Genomic DNA, 18631 nt, shown 5'->3' with positions numbered 1-18631 from the left:
GGGTGACTATGGGTGGTAAAAGAGAGCAACTGGACTTGCTTGAAGATTCTTGAAGACGTTTCACCTCTCATCCGAAAGGCTTCTTCAGTTCTGTCTGACTGGTAGGGAGTATCAGGTATTTATCCTCTCATGGATAAATGCTTTCTTTTTTTACAAAAAGAAAGTTGTTAGTTGCCTGCAACAACTAGAAAAGGACCAAGCCATCAACCGATCTCTGTACTACAGATTGTACCCCGGGGAAGCCGTTCCTCTCATATACGGACTCCCCAAGATTCACAAGGAAGGAGCTCCACTCAGACCTATCATCAGCAGTATAAACTCTGTCACCTATAACATTGCCAAACACCTAGCCACCATCCTGGCTCCTCTTGTTGGGAATACGCTACATCACGTCAAAAACTCCCAAGATTTTGCTACTAAAGTTGCAGACCTCAAACTAGACTTAGATGAAACCATGGTTTCTTATGATGTCACTTCTCTTTTCACCTGCATTCCCACCACAGAAGCAGTTGAATCTATTAGAAAACGACTCCTTCAAGACAACACCTTACTGGATAGAACGAACCTCACCATGGACCAGATTTGCACCCTGCTTGACCTTTGCCTGACTACCACTTATTTCCAGTTTAATGAAAGTTTCTACAGACAGAAGCATGGATGTGCCATGGGCTCACCGGTGTCCCCTATTGTGGCCAATCTTTACATGGAGGAAGTGGAACATAAAGCTTTGACCACTTTTTCAGGAGTTGCTTCCAGCCACTGGTTCAGATACGTGGATGACACCTGGGTTAAAATCAAAGCCCATGAAGTGGAAGCCTTCTCTAAACACATCAATGCAGTGGATATCAACATCAGTTTCACTCGGGAGGATGTAAGTGGGAATAATCTAGCCTTCTTGGATTGTGATGTACACGTTAGACAAGACAGAAGCCTTAGCATCGAGGTCTACCGGAAACCCACACACACGGACCAGTACCTACTCTTCGATTCTCACCACCCACTGGAACACAAATTGGGGGTCATTAGGACCTTGCAACACAGGGCTCAGAACATCCCTACAACGGTAGAGGGAAAAGAGAAGGAGCAGAATCACATCAGGAAAGCACTTCAGAACTGTGGGTATCCCAACTGGTCTTTCTTCAAGAGCAGGAAAAGGAACATAACGGACAAGGAGGATAACAGGAACAAACGCAAGAACATTGTCATTCCCTACATTTCTGGTCTATCTGAGAAACTCAGGAGGATCTTCTACAAACACAACATTCCGGTACGTTTCAGACCTAGTAACACCCTGAAGCAGAAATTGGTCCACCCTAAGGACAGAATACCCAGACATAAACAGGACAACGTGGTGTATGCAATTCAGTGCAGTGAGCAATGCACGGACTCGTATATTGGTGAAACCAAGCAACCGCTTCACAGGCGTATGGCTCAACACAGGAGAGCCAGTTCCTCAGGCCAGGACTCTGCTGTCTACCTTCATCTTAACAACAAAGGACACTCGTTTCAGGATTCCAACGTACGCATTTTAGGCTACGTTTCCATTAGACCGTATCTGTCTCGTTTTCTTCGCGGATGCACTGTCCGTTTACATTAAACCGCTGGGAAACGGGAATCCGCCAGCGTCCACGTATTCAATCCAGATCGTGTCGGCTCCGGTGCTGTGTAAACATTCAGAATACGTGGATACGCTGTGCTGAGCTCTAGCTGGCGTCTCATTGGACAACGTCACTGTGACATCCACCTTCCTGATTCGCTGGTGTTGGTCATGTGACGCGACTGCTGAAAAACGGCGCGGACTTCCGCCTTGTATCACCTTTCATTAAAGAGTATAAAAGTATGAAAATACTGCAAATACTGATGCAAATACTGCCCATTGTGTAGTTATGATTGTCTTTAGGCTTGCCATCCTTCCACTTGCAAGTAGTAAGTGATATGCGCTGGGATCACACACAGCGGCTCAGTCCCGAATCGTGGCTTGTGCACTTCACTCGCGCGCTGTGTGAGCTGCGCAGGGCCGGAGTGCGCACCCTCCAGAGGGCACTCGCTGTTCAGGGCGGAGTGATTTGGAGCGCAGGATGCCTGCGGAGCCGAGCGTATCCGTGTATTGGTGTTGCTGTGTGCACGCAAATCGTGTATTGGCGTTGCTGTGTGCACACTAATCATTTTAAAAACGTTAATCTGATGATCTGCTGATACGGTCTAATGTAAACATGGGCTTAGCCAGAGAGGATCGTTGGTATGAGCAAGGAGTTAAAGAAGCCATTTTTGTCAACCTGGAACGGCCATCACTGAACAGAGGTGGGGGTCTAAGACATAATTTATCAGCCACCTACAATGCAGTCCTTGGCACACTTCCCAGACAACTGAATGCACACCAAAACCCAGCTGTTTTCAGTGGCTCACAGGAGGACAGAGAGAATCAGCATTCCATTGATCACCTTAACGGGCAATCCATTGATCACCCTAACGACTCTCGAGGCCATTCACATTCAGCCCCCAGTGACCCACACCAACAGGATGACTCAACGACACCTTAGATGAGCTTTTCATCCATGAGAGGATAAATACCTGATACTCCCTACCAGTCAGACAGAACTGAAGAAGCCTTTCGGATGAGAGGTGAAACGTCTTCAAGCAAGTCCAGTTGCTCTCTTTTACCACCCATAGTTACTATGACCTGGATGACTGAGAATATTCACATATGCACTGGGTGCTTATGTGGATGAGGAGTGGAGTATGTCCGAATGTAGAACATTTGCATGGCAGTGCGCCGTTGCTGCTGCATAGGAATAACGAGAAAATTAAACAAAAGACCACATTTTCAAGATTGACGCGTCTTTTTATTCGTGTAGGGGCAACTTTTCCAGGCATGTCAGCAATATTGTGGGCATAGCAGTAAGGAAACATTGCATATCGGCCCAATATGCTGAAAAAGCCTAGATGGAACCTTGCTGTATACAAATTTTATATTAAAAGAAAAACATTGTCCCTGGGTGCTGCCATCTTACTCTCTCGCCAAGGTTCAAATATTGCACTCTGAGTACAAATTATGTAAGAGAATCCAAGATTGTGGCATAACTTCTATGCCATATGACTTACCGAGGTTGAGATCTATTGGATATATTGCTTCTACATTATTGTAAACCACCCTAAAGATGCCCGAATGTCAAGCATTTGGCTGTAAAAATAAGCCTGATCAATAAAGGCATAAATACACACACGTGTGAGCAGAGGCTGTTTTGCTGCCTATAAATGGTCTTCAGTGAGTTTTTTTTTTTTCCCCCCCATTATGTTTAAATGACATGCTTTTGTTTTTATTCACTGAGAAAAGTGATCTTTTTAGACAGCAAGAATTGCATTGCTATGACAACGGATATTGTTCACTCGTATCAGTGTCAGTACTGTGCATGCATTATCCAGCCAAGTTAGATTTTCACTTCAGAAAAGTGAAGACTTGATTTTGTATATTTTATTGCCAGTAAGTTACAGAATTTATTAGAAAATTAGAATTAGAAGCCCTTTTTGTCACACATACATTACAGCACAGTGAAATTCTTTTTTGCATTTAAGCCATCTGAAGCAGTGAACACGCACACATACCCAGAGCAGTGAGGAGCTGCCTGGGGATTTAGAAGCCTTTATTTGATGGCTCTGTATTAAGGTAAATGGTGTACTAGTGTGTTGGTTACATGACAAGTGGATATCCAGTTTCAGTGCAACTGGCCACACCCAGGGAAGCCTATTCTTAACAATATCGTAACTTTTAAAATGGATACATTTGTTTGTAAGGGGTGGGGGTTTTTTGGTAAAAAACATGCAGGGAGTACATCAGGGCACTTGCCATGATTGGCAAATGGAAGTGGTTAAGTTTTGTTTGGCTTTAACTGTCAGAAATGACAAGCTGAGGAAGTGAGGACCCAAGAGCAGACTCAAGACAGGCAGTGTACAAAAAGAAACTTCTTTAATGAAGTACGGGGCAGAGGTACAATAGGGCTCAGGCAAAGTCAGTGGTCAAAGAATGGGCCAAGGAGGTCAAAACCCAGAAGAGCAGGCAGGCATGGTCAGGGACAAAAATCTTCACAAAAACTGAAGAAAAACAGGGACAAGGGAAACCCAGGCAGAGGAAGCAAAAACACAATCCAAAGGAACAGGCAAGTAAAACAGGGGCAAAAATTGGACAGAACACTAGACAGACACACACAAAAAAAAAACAAGAGGTCATAATACCAAAAGGGCTGTAGCGAGGCAAGGAAAGTCTGCAAGAGACAGTCTGGCAACTGGAGTAGTTCCAAACAGCTCTTAAGAAGGCCCTGGCTGATGGGAGAGGAGTGGTAGCAGGTGTGGGATTGCTGCTTCAGGGAAGATGGCCTCTAGCAGGGCAGGACTGAATTTTTGTCCCGGATCCGGCATGGAAGTCACACAAACTCAGACATGGATGAACTGGACCGGACTGTGACAGTACCCCCCCCCCCCCCAACAGGCGCCTCCAGGCATCTTAGGAAGCGCCTCAGAGTGGTGTTGGTGGAAGTCCGTGATGAGGGTGGGATCCATAATTAACCTGGCAGGAACCTAGCTCTTCTCCTCAGGACCATACCCCTCCCAATTAACCAGGTACTGGAATCCTCTGCCTCAGCATCGTACCTTCAGCAACCCCCTGACCATGAAGACCTCACCATCTATGAACCTGGGAGGAGGAGAGGGTTTTGAGGGTGGGGACAGGGAACTGGAGTTTGACTTGGGAGACATGGAAATTTGGGTGAATATAGCACATGGTTACAGGCAGAGACAGACAGTCTTACAGAGCAGGGATTAAAATTACCTTGGAGATGGGGAAAGGCCCAATGAACCTGGGAGCCAATTTGATCATCTTGAGGGGCAGGTGGCAAGTGGAGAGCATCACCCGCTGCCCCACCCGATAGATGGGAGCTGTTGAGCATGTTTGTCGGCTTGCTCTTTAAACATCTTGACAGAATGTAGGAGCTTTTTCCTGGTCAATGCCCATGTTCTCCTGCAGCAGTGCACAAACACCTGGGCCGAGGGCACGGCGATGACTTCTTGGATGGGGAAGTGTGGTGGCTGGTAACCCAGAGAGCACTGGAAGGGGGAAAGACCTGTAGCAGAGGTGGGTAAGGAATTGTGAGCGTACTCTATCCAAGGAAGGGTCTTGCTCCAGGAGGCCGCATACTTGGACACCATGCACCCAGGGGCCACTTCCAGCTCCTGGTTGGCCTGTTCCATCTGTCCATTGGTCTGAGGGTGGAAACCTGAAAACAGACTGCGAGAAGCACCAATGAGTTTACAGAAAGCATTCCAGAATTGGGCAGAGAACTGGGGTCTGTGGTCTGATACAATGTCTGAGGGGAGTCTGTGTAGATGAAAAACATGGAATATCAGCAATTCGGTGGCCTCTTTGGTGGTGGGAAGCTTGGGCAGAGGGATAAAATGAACAGCTTTAGAAAAATGGTCTACAACAGTGAGGATACAAGTATTGCCACTTGAATTAGGGAGTCCTGTGATGAAATCCAGGGCTGTGTCTGACCAGGGCTGGTGGGGAACAGGGAGGGGTCGCAGCAGGCCAGCAGGGGGTCTGTTGCCAGTCTTGTTCCTGGCGCAGATGTTGCAAGCTGCCACAAACCTCTGGACGTCCTTCTTGATGGATGGTCACCAAAAACATTGTCGGATGAGTGCCAGAGTCCAGGCTGCTCCTGGGTGGCATGCCATTCTGGAACCATGACCCCACTGCAACACCTGTGCCCACACAGAAACAAAAAGATGGTTAGGAGGTGCATTACTGGGCCCTGGGTCTTGCTCATGGGCCTTCTGGACCAGGGTTTCCACTTCTAACAGAGCTGCCCCCACCAGGCACCATGGAGGAAGGATGGTCTCAGGGGAAGTCGATTCCTCCTGGAGGGGAGAGAACATTCTGGACAAGGCATCAGGCTTACCATTCTTGGAGCCTGGGTGGAAGGAAAGTGTGAACTTGAAGGGAGAAAAGAGACCATCGGGCCTGGCGAGAATTGAGGCGCTTGGTAGTCCTGAGGTATTTGAGGTTCTTGTGATCTGTCCATATGATGAAGGGGAGGTCTGACCCCTCCAACTAATGTCTCCATTCTTCCAAGGCCAGTTTTATGGCCAACAGTTCCCTATTGCCAACGTCGTGGTTTCTCTCAGGGGGGGAAAGCTGACGAGAGAAGGAGTAAGGATGAAGCTTGTTGTCACTAGCCGATCTTTGGGACAATAAGGCTCTGACCCTTGACTCTGAAGCATCGATCTCAACCACGCACTGCTGGGACAGATCTGGAATGGGGAGTATGGGTGCTGATGTGAACCTTTGTTTGAGCTCGGAGAACACCTTCTCAGCCCCTTCCCCCCAGCTGAAAGGGACCTTGGTGGAAGTTGGAGTCATGAGGGGCCCAGCCACCGTACTAAAGTTCCTGATGAATCGCCTGTAGAAACTCGCAAACCCAAGAAACCACTGGAGTTCTCACCGAGAGGATGGGGTGGGCCAGTCAGCAACTGCCTTGAGTTTCAGGGGGTCCATCTGAATCTGTACAGGGAGATAATGAAACCCAGAAAGGAGACCGCTTCTATGGAACTCGCATTTCTTGGCCTTAACAAAGTATTTTCTAGGAGTTGTTGAAGGACCTGCCTGATGTGGATGCAGTGTTCATCAATGGAGCAGGAAAATATCAATATATCATCCAGATAAACAAAAAGGTTAAGGTAGTCCCTCAGGACATCATTAACGAGGGCCTGGAAAACCACAGAAGCATTAATCAAGCCGAATGGGACCACGAGATATTCGTAGTGGCCCGTGGGGGTGTTGAATGCCATCTTCCATTTGTCCCCTTCCCTGATCCTCACAAGGTGGTAAGCATTGCACAGGTCTAGCTTGGTGAAAATCTGGGCTCCCTGGAGTAACTCAAATGCCGTGGTCATGAGAGGTAGGGGGTAACTGTTCTTGATGGTGATATCATTTAGCCCTCGGTAATCAATGCAAGGGCACAAGGATTTGTCGTCTTTCTCCACAAAAAAGAATCCTGCCCTTGCAGGAGAAGAGGAGGAACGAATAATTCCAGCTGCTAAGGACTAGGTGATTGTATTTGTCCATGGCTTGCCTTTCAGAAGGAGAGAGAGAGAAAAAAAAAAGTCACCCCTTAGTGGTGCAGTCCCAGGGAGAAGGTCAATGCCACAGTCATAGGGCCTATGGGGAGAAAGAGAAACAGCTTGAGACTTGCTGAACACAGGTTAAGTCATTATACTCGGGAGGCACGTTAGAGAGGTCAGGATATTCACTAATGGTGGGCTGGAGCAGCTCGGCATGAGGGGAAGGCAGATCTCAGGCATGACGATAAACAGAATTGACTCAATCCTAAAATGGTGGTGTTAATCCAGTTGACATGGGGGTTATGTAGAGATAGCCAGGGCAGACCAAGAACTATGGGCACATGGGGATTGCTCATGATAAACTGGATGGATTCAGACTGGTTGCCAGAAATTCTTAAGGTGACTGGGGCTGTTTTATGGGTGATAGTGGTCAGACCAGTACCATTAAGGGTCAAGATGGGTTCAGAGCCAGTAGGGGAATCCCTAGGCGCTTGGCGGTGGTCGAGCAGAACAGGTTTCTGTCAGTCCCTGAATCAATGAGTGCCTGGAGGTCATGGGGCTGATTGCCATGGATAATGACCACTGGGAGTAGCAGTCAGTCGGTAGGGGGCTGATTCTGGACATTGCCCACCAGGGCCCCTAAACTCACTGGTGGGCTCTTCCTTTTAAAGGGCAAGATTGGCAGAAATGCCCCAGCTGTCTGCAATAAAAACATGTCCTCATATCCCGACGGTGCGGTCGTTCCTCAGGTGAGATGCGGACTTGGTCTACCTGCATTGGCTCAGCGGAAGGAATGGGAGGCTGAGGGGGAGCAAGACTAGTCCAAGTTCTTTCTTTCACCCGTTGTCTGATCCGGGAGTCAATACACCTGGCGAGGTCCATGAGACTGGGGAGATCAGGTGGCAGTTCTCACAAGACCAGTTCATCCTTGATGGAGTCTGACAGCCCGTTCAAAAATGCATCAAACAAGGCACTCTCATTCCAGCCACAAGATGCCACCAAAGTGTGAAACTCAATTGCATAGTCAAAAGCAGACCAGGCACCCTGCCACAGCCCCATGATCTCTCTTGTTGCCTCTCTGCCAGACAGAGAGCGGTCAAAGGTTCACCTCATCTCCTCTGTGAAATTCTTGAAGCTGGCACAGCATGGTGCATTGATGTCCCACATAGCTGTTCCCCACTACCTAACTTTGCCAGTGAGGAGAATGATGGTGTAGGCCATTCGGGAACGCTCTGTGGGGAAGGCCAGTGGTTGAAGCTCAAGGGTTAGCGAGCATCGAGATAAGAATGATCAGCAGGTACCTGGTTCTCTGTCGTATGGCTGTGGGGCGGGAAGTCTTGGCTCCCTGAAGAGGGCTGGAGCAGGAGGAATGGTAGGCAGAGGGCGTTGTGTAGGAGCAGATGTTACCTGAAGCTGTTGTAGCTGAATGTCAAGAAGATTGAGAGTGTTAGAGATGGTGACAAGGTTTTGGTTCACCTGTTGGATGTCCTGTTGGTGGGTCCCAAGGAGAGCTCCCTGCTTTTGCACTGCTGCTCTTAGCTGGGCGAAATCTGCTTAGTCCATGTCGGCCAGACTGTGCTGTCAAATGGTGAGCTGAGGTGAAGTGAAGTGAGGACCCAAGAGCAGACTCAAGACAGGCTGTGCACAAAAAGAAACTTCTTTAACGAAGTATAAGGCAGAGGTACAATAGGGCTCAGGAAAAATCAGTGGTCAAAGAACAGGCCGAGGTCAAAACACAAGAGCAGGCAGGCATGGTCAGGGACAACAACGGGACAGAAAAATCTTCACAAAAACTGAAGAAAACAGGGACAAGGGAAACCCAGGCAGAGGAAGCAAAAATACAATCCAAAGGAACAGGCAGGTAAAACAGAGGCAAAAACTGGACAGAAAACTAGACCAAAAAAACCCCCACAGAACAATACAGGTGGGGGGAAATCAAGAAGCCACAATACCAAAGGGCTGTAGCGAGGCAAGGAAAGTCTGCAAGAGACAGTCTGGCAACTGGAGTAGCTCCAAACAGCTCTTAAGAAGGCTCTGGCTGATGGGAGAGGAGTGGTAGCAGGTGTGGGAGTGCCGCTTCAGGGAAGATGGCCTCCAGCAGGGCAGGACTGAATTCCTGTCCCGGATCCAGCCTGGAGCCGGCATAGAAGTCCCACAAACTCAGGCATGGATGGACTGGACCGGACTGTGACATTGACAGTGGAGGAAGACAGTTTAAAAGTTATGTGCAGTTTAACTAACTTCTGAGTTATAGCCCCCAAGAGGGGTTTTTGACAGTCTTTGAGTACTTTAGGACATGGTCATTTACTCATCAACAAAATTTGATCAAAATATGTTACAATATTGCTGATATATGCCCTCACTTCCCATTTGTCAAGTTCACCATCAGATTCATTTTAGCATTACAAAAAAACCATCCATCATATAAAAAAAATCTGAAAAAAACCCTTTGTTTGGGTTTGGTTGACAAAATGTGTTCTAGAAGGAGCAAATAGGACAAACCTCACAGCCGATGTGGAGTTTGCATGTTCTCCCTGTGCCTATGTGGGTTTCCTCCGGGTATTCCAGTTTTCTCCCACAGTCCAAAAACATGGATTAGGTCGATTGGCTACTCTAAATTGCCCATAGGTGTGAATGGTCCTTTGTCTCTGTTTTAGCCTTGCGATAGATTGGCAACCTGTCCAGGGTGTACCCCACCTCCTGAAGTTAGCTGGGATTGGTTCCATCTTACCCCGCAACCCTGGCAGATAAGCAGCATAGATAATAGCTGGATGGCTGGAAGAAGCAAATAAACAGTTTTATTAAAATTCAAAATGGCCAAGTACCCATTTGAGAAATCCTAAATTCCTGAGATCACCAACACTCTGAACTTTTAAGGGAATCAATAGAAATAGTAATCTTGATTTGATGTTGAGCAGGTCAAAAGTTATGAGCAGTTTTACAAATTTGCAAATTATAGTGCCACTGAAAGTTAATTTAGAGAATTTGGAGATCCTTATGATGAGGTATTTTGGTTATCTAAAAAGCTTGGTTATATCACACAGTTGCTGACATATATATTATTGTAAACATACTGTATATCCAAACATGTATCCAAATTTGCCCTGTTGGTGGCACACCAAAATTGCTGTGAAGGTAACTGAGCTTGCCCTCTATCACTGTGCCAAATTTCATAAATTGTGTATGAAGCATTCTGTGTGCTGCTGTAGACTACTATACTATACTATCCACCAAGAGGCAGCAGCGAGGAAACCTTGTACAAAGACGTACTATACTATAATAATAATAGAAGAAGAAGAAGAAAACATAAAATCACTACACACCTTCGGTGCTTGTCCCCCTGCTGCTGCTGCTACTACTACTACTACTACTAATAATAATAATAATAATAATATTTGAATATTATTTACTTGCAAGTACAGTAATAAAATTAATTTTATTAAAAAGTATTTTAATACAATGCTTGCCTTGAAAGTATGAGTCTCTTCAGTTCTCTGCTTGCCTTGAAAATAAAGTAACTAACCATGCTATCAACCCCTTTTGTAGCTCAACCCTGATGTGAATGTGTTCCAAAGGAAGTTTGTGAATGAAGTGAGGCGTTGTGAGGAGATGGATAGAAAGCTGCGTGAGTCACACACTTTTAATAACAATCCAAAGGAATTTTTGTAACAGTGAAAACTGGTTCTCTTTAAAGGAAATGTGTGTCATTCATTTTGAATAGTCTAATGTCTGGATATTCACACTTGGTTTTGAGGTGGACATAAAGACTTTTTAAGAAATGATAAGTTTGAGTGCCTGTCTTAAAGAGTTACAGAACATGCTGGTGTCATTTTCCACAGGGTTTGTGGAGAAGGAGATTAAGAAAGCAAACATCCCTACTGTGGACACTGGTGAAAATCCAGAAGTACCATTTCCACGAGACATGATTGATCTAGAGGTCAGTGTTTATTTAAATTTTCAACTTTATTATATCCTGTGGGTATAAATATTTGAACATACCAAGAAGATTTATATTTATAATTAAAATCAGCTATGACAGTGGTTTTTGGGTATACCAATCAGTCTTCCAATTTTTTTGCATTTTCAATTTGGATTTACAGGCAACTTTTGAGAAACTGGAGAATGAACTGAAGGAAATCAATACCAACCAAGAAGCCCTGAAGAAGAATTTCTTGGAGCTGACTGAGTTAAAGCACATCTTAAGACGTACCCAGCAGTTCTTTGATGAGGTCTGGTCTTTGATTATTAGACCTGTTCAAATATTGATTTAACACTAGTGTAGATTATAGGAAAGATATGCATTGGTGATGCTCACATGCACTTTATTTTAAACAAAATATTTTAATTGAACATCAAGTAGTCTGAGTGTGTGTCATGATCTGATATGCATAAAAGCCTAGTATAGCTACTATTGCCTATTTTGCATGAAAAAGATCAGGTAATGATGACCTGTGAGTTATTAGTAGCATGATATTGTTGCTTAGTAAACATATTCACATGCTGTAAGCTACACAAGTGACTGGCTTCACTGAGTCGTGCAAATGTTAAAGTTTAAATCCAATGGAAATTAGTCAATAGCAAACATTTTTCTTTCTGAAAAAAAAGGACAAACCATAATGTTCATGTTTCCCAAACTGTTTCCACATTCATTTTTACTTTCCCCTTTTCTTTGAAGTTTGTGCGCATATCATTTAAAGCTGTTTTTCAGCATTTTTCAGTCTGAGAGGAACAGACTTTCAGTCCAGACCACCAAGATGGGTTCCACCCGAAATAGTAGAGTTGACCTGGTTGCTTATTTCCTTGCAGAATACTAATATACAGTCATGTGAAAAAATAAGTACATCCCATGGAAATTGTAGACTTAAACAAGTAAACATTTCACCCTTTTGATACAGTGCCTACAGATAAAGGTGATACTTTTTCAATAATTTTTTCAACAAAAATATCAATAGACATAATATTCTTCTGCGGAGAAATTAAGTCCATCCTTGGCTTCAGAAGTTAGTATTGTGCCCTTTAACAGAAATAACTTCTTGTAGGCGTTTTGCATAATTGCCCACCCGTCTCTGACATTGGCTTGCTGAAATGTTTGACCACTTTTCCATGCAAAACTCCTTCAGGTGCAAGATGTTTGAGGATTTTCTTGCATATCCTGCCCTTTTCAAATTTCCTCACAACATTTCAGTGGGATTCAAATCTCGGCTTTGAATAGGCCATTCCATAACCCTCTATTTCTTCTTTCTGAGCCATTCCTTGGTGTATTTGCAAGTGTGCTTAGGGTCATGTTGAAAGGTCCACCTCTGGTTCAGCTTCAACTTTTGAACAGATGGCCTCCCATTATCTTCAAGCACTCTTTGATATGATTCAGAATTCATAGCTGAATCAATGAAAGTAAGCTTCCCAGTCCCTGAGGCAGCGAAACAACTCCAAACCAGAACATTTCCACCACTATGCTTCACAGTTGGTATGAGGTTCTTGTCCTGAAAAGCTGTCTTTGGTTTGCACCACACATGTACTCTTACTGTAGCCAAACAACTCTACCTTTGTTTCATCTGTGCAGAGCATGTTATTTCACAAAGCCTGGTCTTTGCCTATATGTTAATTGGCAAACTGTAGTCTTGATTTAACATTCCTTTTGGACAGCAAATACTTTTTCCTGGCACACTTCCCACGCAGGTCAAATTTGTCCAATCTCTTTCTGTGTGTATGTATATATATATATATATATATATATATATATATATATATATATATATATATATATATATATACTTTCATACCAGGTGTTGCAAAAGGTACCTGCAGATCCAGTGATGAAATTTGGGGTTCTTGAAGACTTCTTTTAGCATCAAACGGTCTGCTGTTGGGCTGAATTTGCTGCAATGGCCAGTCCTGAATAAATTAGCAGTTGTTTGAAATCTACACCACTTGTCAATTTCAAGAGAGATGGATTTCTTAAAAGAGAAAATACCCAGCCACTGGGGTTGCACAAGCCAGAGTATACTTAGTGCCAGTCCCAAGCCCAGATATTTTTGGGAAGATTGCATCAGGAAGGGCACCTGGTGTAAAAACCTAATCCAAATCAAATATGGAGATCATAAATTGGGAAGGATGATCCACTGGTGCGACCCCTAATGGGAACAGCTAAAAGAAGATTTCTTAAGAGAGAGATTTTCAAAAGCTCTTTGGATCATTATCTTTGTGGAAAAAAATCCACTTCTGTTGCCTGAATAATTTCTTCAGTGATTTTCAGCAAGTTTGCATCCAAGAAATGCTATAGGAAAAACAGCCCTAGCCATCTTCATGCTTTATAATACCCTGAGTGCAGTTGTTTGGAATTCTTCTCTTGGCTTTCTCACACAATCTGGTGATCTAATGGTGTACTACCAGATCCATCCAAGTTTTCAAAATTTCACCCTTGTGTTCTTATTCTTGAAGCTAATGAATGGCTTTTGACGCATTACCCTCCCTCTGTACCCATGCTTGATAGATAGATAGATAGATAGATAGATAGATAGATAGATAGATAGATAGATAGATAGATTATTTATCCCCAAGGGGAAATTCAAATATCCAGCAGCTCATTCAGAAAACAATCATTCCACCAGTCATAACCATAAAACTAAATAAATAGAACAATTAAATCATGATTTTAAAAAGGGGGATTAAAAAAACCCATAATAAATAAATAAAAAGTGCAAGATGGGGGAGGGGATCAGAGGGCATTAAAAAGTATAATTGCAGTGGGGACAAAGGACCTCCTAAACTGCTCAGATCTACAGTGCAACGAGAGGATCTGCCTGCCACTGTTGATCCTCTGCCCAACAAGGAGGCTATGGAGAGGGTGTCTGCTGTTGTCCATTATAGCTTTCAGTTTGTTCAATATACCCCTCTCCACCACAGTTCTAAGTGAGTCCGGCCTCCTGCCAAGCACCGAGCTGGCTTTTTTCACCAGCTTGTCCAGCCACTTGGTGTTTTTGTCCGTCAGACTACACCCCAACACACAGCAGCATAAAAGAGAACACTGGCTACCACAGTGTGATAAAGTATATGCAGTGTCTCATCACACACATCAAATGACCTCAGCCTCCACAGGAAGAAGAGGCAGCTCTGCCCCTTCCTGTAGAGAGCATCAGTGTTCAGGGACCAGTCCAGCTTGTCATCCAATAGGACCCCCAGGTATTTGTAGGAGTGCACCACCTCAGTTTCCTGTCCTTTTAGTGAGACTGGCAGACAGGGTGGCCTACATCTTCTGAAATCCACCACTACCTCCTTGGTTTTAGAGGTATTAAGGTGGCAACAGCTCCTATTACACCAATCCCTGAAGGCCTCCACAGGGTCCCTATGTTCCTGTCCACTCCTGATACTTGCCACAATAGCTGGATCATCAGAGTATTTTTGCATGTGGCAGGATTTTGAGCTGTATTTAAAGTCTGCCGTGTAGAATGTAAACAGGAATGGTGCTAAGATGGTTCCTTGTGGGGCCCCTGTGCTGCACCTCAACATGCCAGAGACACAGTTCCCCAGCCTGACAAACTGAGGTCATTCTGTCAGGTAGTCTGTTACCTAGGACATCAGGAGGGGGATCCAAACCCATCTCCTCCAATTTGTCTCTCAGTATGAGGAGCTGGATTGTATTAAAATCACTTGAGAAATCAAAAAAATAAACTTGTCACATAGCATCCTGGCTCCTCCAGGTATGTGTAGGTCCTGTGCAGCATATAAATGCACTTGTTGATCCTCTTTCAAATAATTTGTGCTGTAGTGTCTGATAATTTTCATTGATATCTGAAGCAATCTTTGCTGCTGTTTCTTGCCTGATTTTACCCACAATTATCTTGGCCAGTCTGGTTTTTATGGGTCTGTCTGTGCATTCTGTTTTCTTTCATTCATTAACAAACAGATTATTTTAGACCTTTTCTCAAAAGTTACTTTTCTCTTGGTCATTTGCCATACAATTACTTTTAACAACTGGTTCTAAAGTAATTTAAAGAGGATGTATTTAGTCTGTCTAATACATGTGCCCCTGGCAAAGTAACGATTTGGTGGTGTTCATCACATTTAACTATAGATGAACTGTGACAACCAGAATCTTAAGTGTCCACATTTTGAACAATATATCTATTATTTTTATATTTTTAATTATAACAATCATTTCTTGGGTGAAATTTTTTTTATTGAGAAGTCTTTGTGGTATCTTTTCTTTAAAATAAATGACAGTTTCAGGGCTGAACGATATGGACAGAATTTCATATCTCGATATTCATGCCAGATATCTCGATATCGATACGATATGACTACGGGTTCGGTGAAAACCAAGCATTTTTCAGAAAAATAAAAACATCATAATACAAAAAAATGTGGAAAGTGCAGTTTTATTTTTAAGAACTCACTGCCAGTCATCAACATTAACATAAATTACGAACAAATAAATTACAAATCAAACATTTTACTGCAGCTCTGCTTTAACAATAAATAACAAATGCATCCGTATTTGTTATTTATTGTATGCTCCCCAGGGAAGAAGGATGTCTGCAGACAGCGGGTCTTGAGTTCGAAGTTTGTTGTAATAAAATGGACCGTTAAACTGATGTAAGATTCAGTTGTCCGGCTCGACCTGTCTGTCTGTGGGTGTGGCGAAATGATCGATTTCACGGAGCTCGGATTCAACATTCATTTTACAATCATTATAGAGTTTCGGAATCGCTACTTGATTAAAATGTGTTCGGGATGGTATTTTATAATGCTTGTCCAGCGTCCGAACCATTTTTTAAAGCCCTCTTTCGAGACTGTGTACACAGGTACCATGTCTTTTGCAATGTGTTATGTTATAGCGTCTGTAATTTCTTTGTCTGGTGGACGTCGACTCGTACGGTGTAATGCTACTGAACGCATCAGCAATCAAACTTTTCTTTGGCTTATTTTGGGATGACTGAGAAGTCACCGGTGTTTCTCTCATTGTCATACACTCTTCGTGCAGCACGCGATGGTGTTGTTTCAGGTGGTGAAACAGGTTTGTTGTGCTACCTTGCTTCGTTGCAATTTTTGCTAAGCACGACCTGCACAACACCTCACTCTGGTTAACATCGTCCTTTCTGAATCCAAAATACCTCCAAATAATGGAGGATGATTTATGTTTTGGCACCAAGTCAGATTCTGCACCGCTACCGGCCGCATTATCTTCCGCACTCATTTATTTATTTATTTTCTTTCCTTCCTTCCTTCCTTCCTTCCTTCCTTCCTTCCTTCCTTCCTTCCTTCCTTCCTTCCTTCCTTCCTTCCCCACTGCATCTGTAGTGTGCGCGCATCGGTCTCTGTCTCCCTCACTCCCACCCTCATATGTTTGTCATTGCTTGGCTTCAGCTGTCGATCCACAGCAAGCATGAAATAAGGTTTGTGGTTGGCTGGCCTTAGCGGTGCATTCAAGGGCAATCGTAAAAATCATGTTTGTTGTGACTTCCAGAGCTGTACATGCAGGGCAAGCGCGGGGAGGGGAAATCTATATCGTCGATATCGTTGCTTTTTCGATATTATCTTGAATGTTCATATCTAGATATAGATACGATAACGATATATCGTTCAGCCCTACGTAGTTTGACATGTTTTCTAATGAAGTGAAATCCATACACTTGTAAATGTGGCTTTTGTGTCCAAATATTTTTTGTATATGGAAATACAGTATAATGATATATGAAAATATTTCTATAATAATATATGCAAATATTGCTGTCTCTTCATCACCTTACTCTGGTGTGGCATGGCTACAGCAAGAAGATCAGCAACCAGCAGATACAGCAGAGAAGCTGGCAGGGAGCATGTGCCAAATGTGAAAGCTGTTGACAGAAAAACATCATGTTGAAGTACAGAGCCTTGTACAGCCACCTTGGATACAAAGATAGCACGTCAGAGTCTATCAGTGACTGCTTCTTATTCTATGAACTTGAGACCCACTTCAGCAGAAAGTGCAGATAGCTTGCCAAAGAAGGACACTGAAGATTGAAGTGAAAAGCAAGAGCACCATTATAGCACTGAATGCTTTACAGGTGTAATGGCTATCTGTCCATCCATTATCTATACTGCTTATCCATTAGGGTTGCAGAGGAAGCTGGGTAAACCCTGGACAGGTCGGCAATCTAACACGGAGGTGAATAACCATTCACACTCATTCACATCTATGAGCAATTTAAAGTAGCCAGTTAAACTAATTCACATGTCTTTGGACTGTGGGAGGAAACCCAGAACCTTCTTGCTGCAAGGTGACAGTGCTAACCACTGCACCACCATGCTAGTCAAGTTATGGCTATCTTGGCAAAATTAAAGTTTGGTCTTTCATTTGCCCATGTGAGTGTTGGGTGTGATGTCTTGCGGCAAGCCTATACCTGAGGAATCAACAAGAAGGTGGTTCATTTACTTTGAACCACCCATAGTTAAGCAGAAGTCAATCAATGTGTCAATCACTGTGGTTCACAATTGGACAAATCAATGGCTGTATGCCTTCCCGCTGCTCTGTCTGTTATGGATGGCACGGCAATGCGTTCAAAAGCCCAAACCCAATGTTGCTGAAAGCTCCATTCTTCATGAATAGACAAAGGTTCCACTTTTTGTTAATGTTAGACCTCACTCACAACCCGCCGTAAGTGTTTTGGACATGCACGGGTCGCAGGGTTTGGTAGCTCGCAGCCATGCCGCAGGGCTGCAGTGAACCTGGGAGAAAGTTTGGGGGAGGAGTATGGGCAAAGTACTTGTCAAGTACAGGTTGCATGCCTGACTTCCTCGAGGTGTGGGAAAAATTGTGCCATTAATCCATGAAAAGCATATGTCTGACGCACATGATCAATGAGTGTGGAGTGTGTGACTTGTGTTTTACCAGTTTCCTGTGCTAGGAGTACAGGCTGCGCTTGTGAAGCATGTGTGACACACGTGATTAGCACGTGATAATCACTCATGACTTGCATGTGATGCAAGCCAGGAGTGGGTATAAAACCAGCATGTCTGCAGCATTCTGCATCTGTCTTTTGGCTGAAGAACAATATCGCTTTGTGCTGCTCCTCAGCTTCTATCATCTACCTATAAGGGTCGAACTCCCTCAGTCGTTGTGGTGGTATAGCGACAGCCATCTTCTTCCCTTCTACAATGCTACATGTTACATGATTGGTTCCTCCCCAACATATATACCCAGAGTCTTGCCCCGCTTGTCACGTGTGGGTCGCATGCGCTGCGTGCGGGTCGCATGCGATGCATGCACGCCACACATAGGGGTAGAAAGTGAGATGTACTTCTGTCTTGGTGGCCGCACAAATAGCAAGTGTGGAGTACTTGCGGAGTACTTCTGAGGCATGTCACTCGTACAATGACCATGTGTCACTCGTGTGCCTTACTGTCATCGCAAAGCCCCTACTAGCCGTGCTGCTGACTTGGTTCAGGCTTACAAAAGGAGTACGGGTCCAGTACGTAGTGTATGCATCCTTGATTTTTCGCAAGACCCGTAGAATTTACATGTGCAGGACCAAAAGTCTCCACG

General features: G+C 44.2%; 1 protein-coding gene across 1 annotated transcript in view; it reads left to right on the top strand.

Moving 5' to 3' along the window:
• Positions 1–18631, top strand: part of atp6v0a1b (ATPase H+ transporting V0 subunit a1b) — a 119867-nt gene that overhangs the window by 11375 nt on the left and 89861 nt on the right. Inside the window, exons 3-5 of the mRNA XM_060900110.1 lie at positions 10657–10735; positions 10950–11047; positions 11211–11339. Coding sequence (XP_060756093.1) covers positions 10657–10735; positions 10950–11047; positions 11211–11339 — 306 coding nt within the window. The remainder of the gene's footprint in view (positions 1–10656; positions 10736–10949; positions 11048–11210; positions 11340–18631) is intronic.

Source organism: Neoarius graeffei, chromosome 19, assembly GCF_027579695.1.
Source record: "Neoarius graeffei isolate fNeoGra1 chromosome 19, fNeoGra1.pri, whole genome shotgun sequence".
Taxonomy (NCBI): domain Eukaryota; kingdom Metazoa; phylum Chordata; class Actinopteri; order Siluriformes; family Ariidae; genus Neoarius; species Neoarius graeffei.
This window is presented reverse-complemented; position numbering and strand designations above follow the sequence as displayed.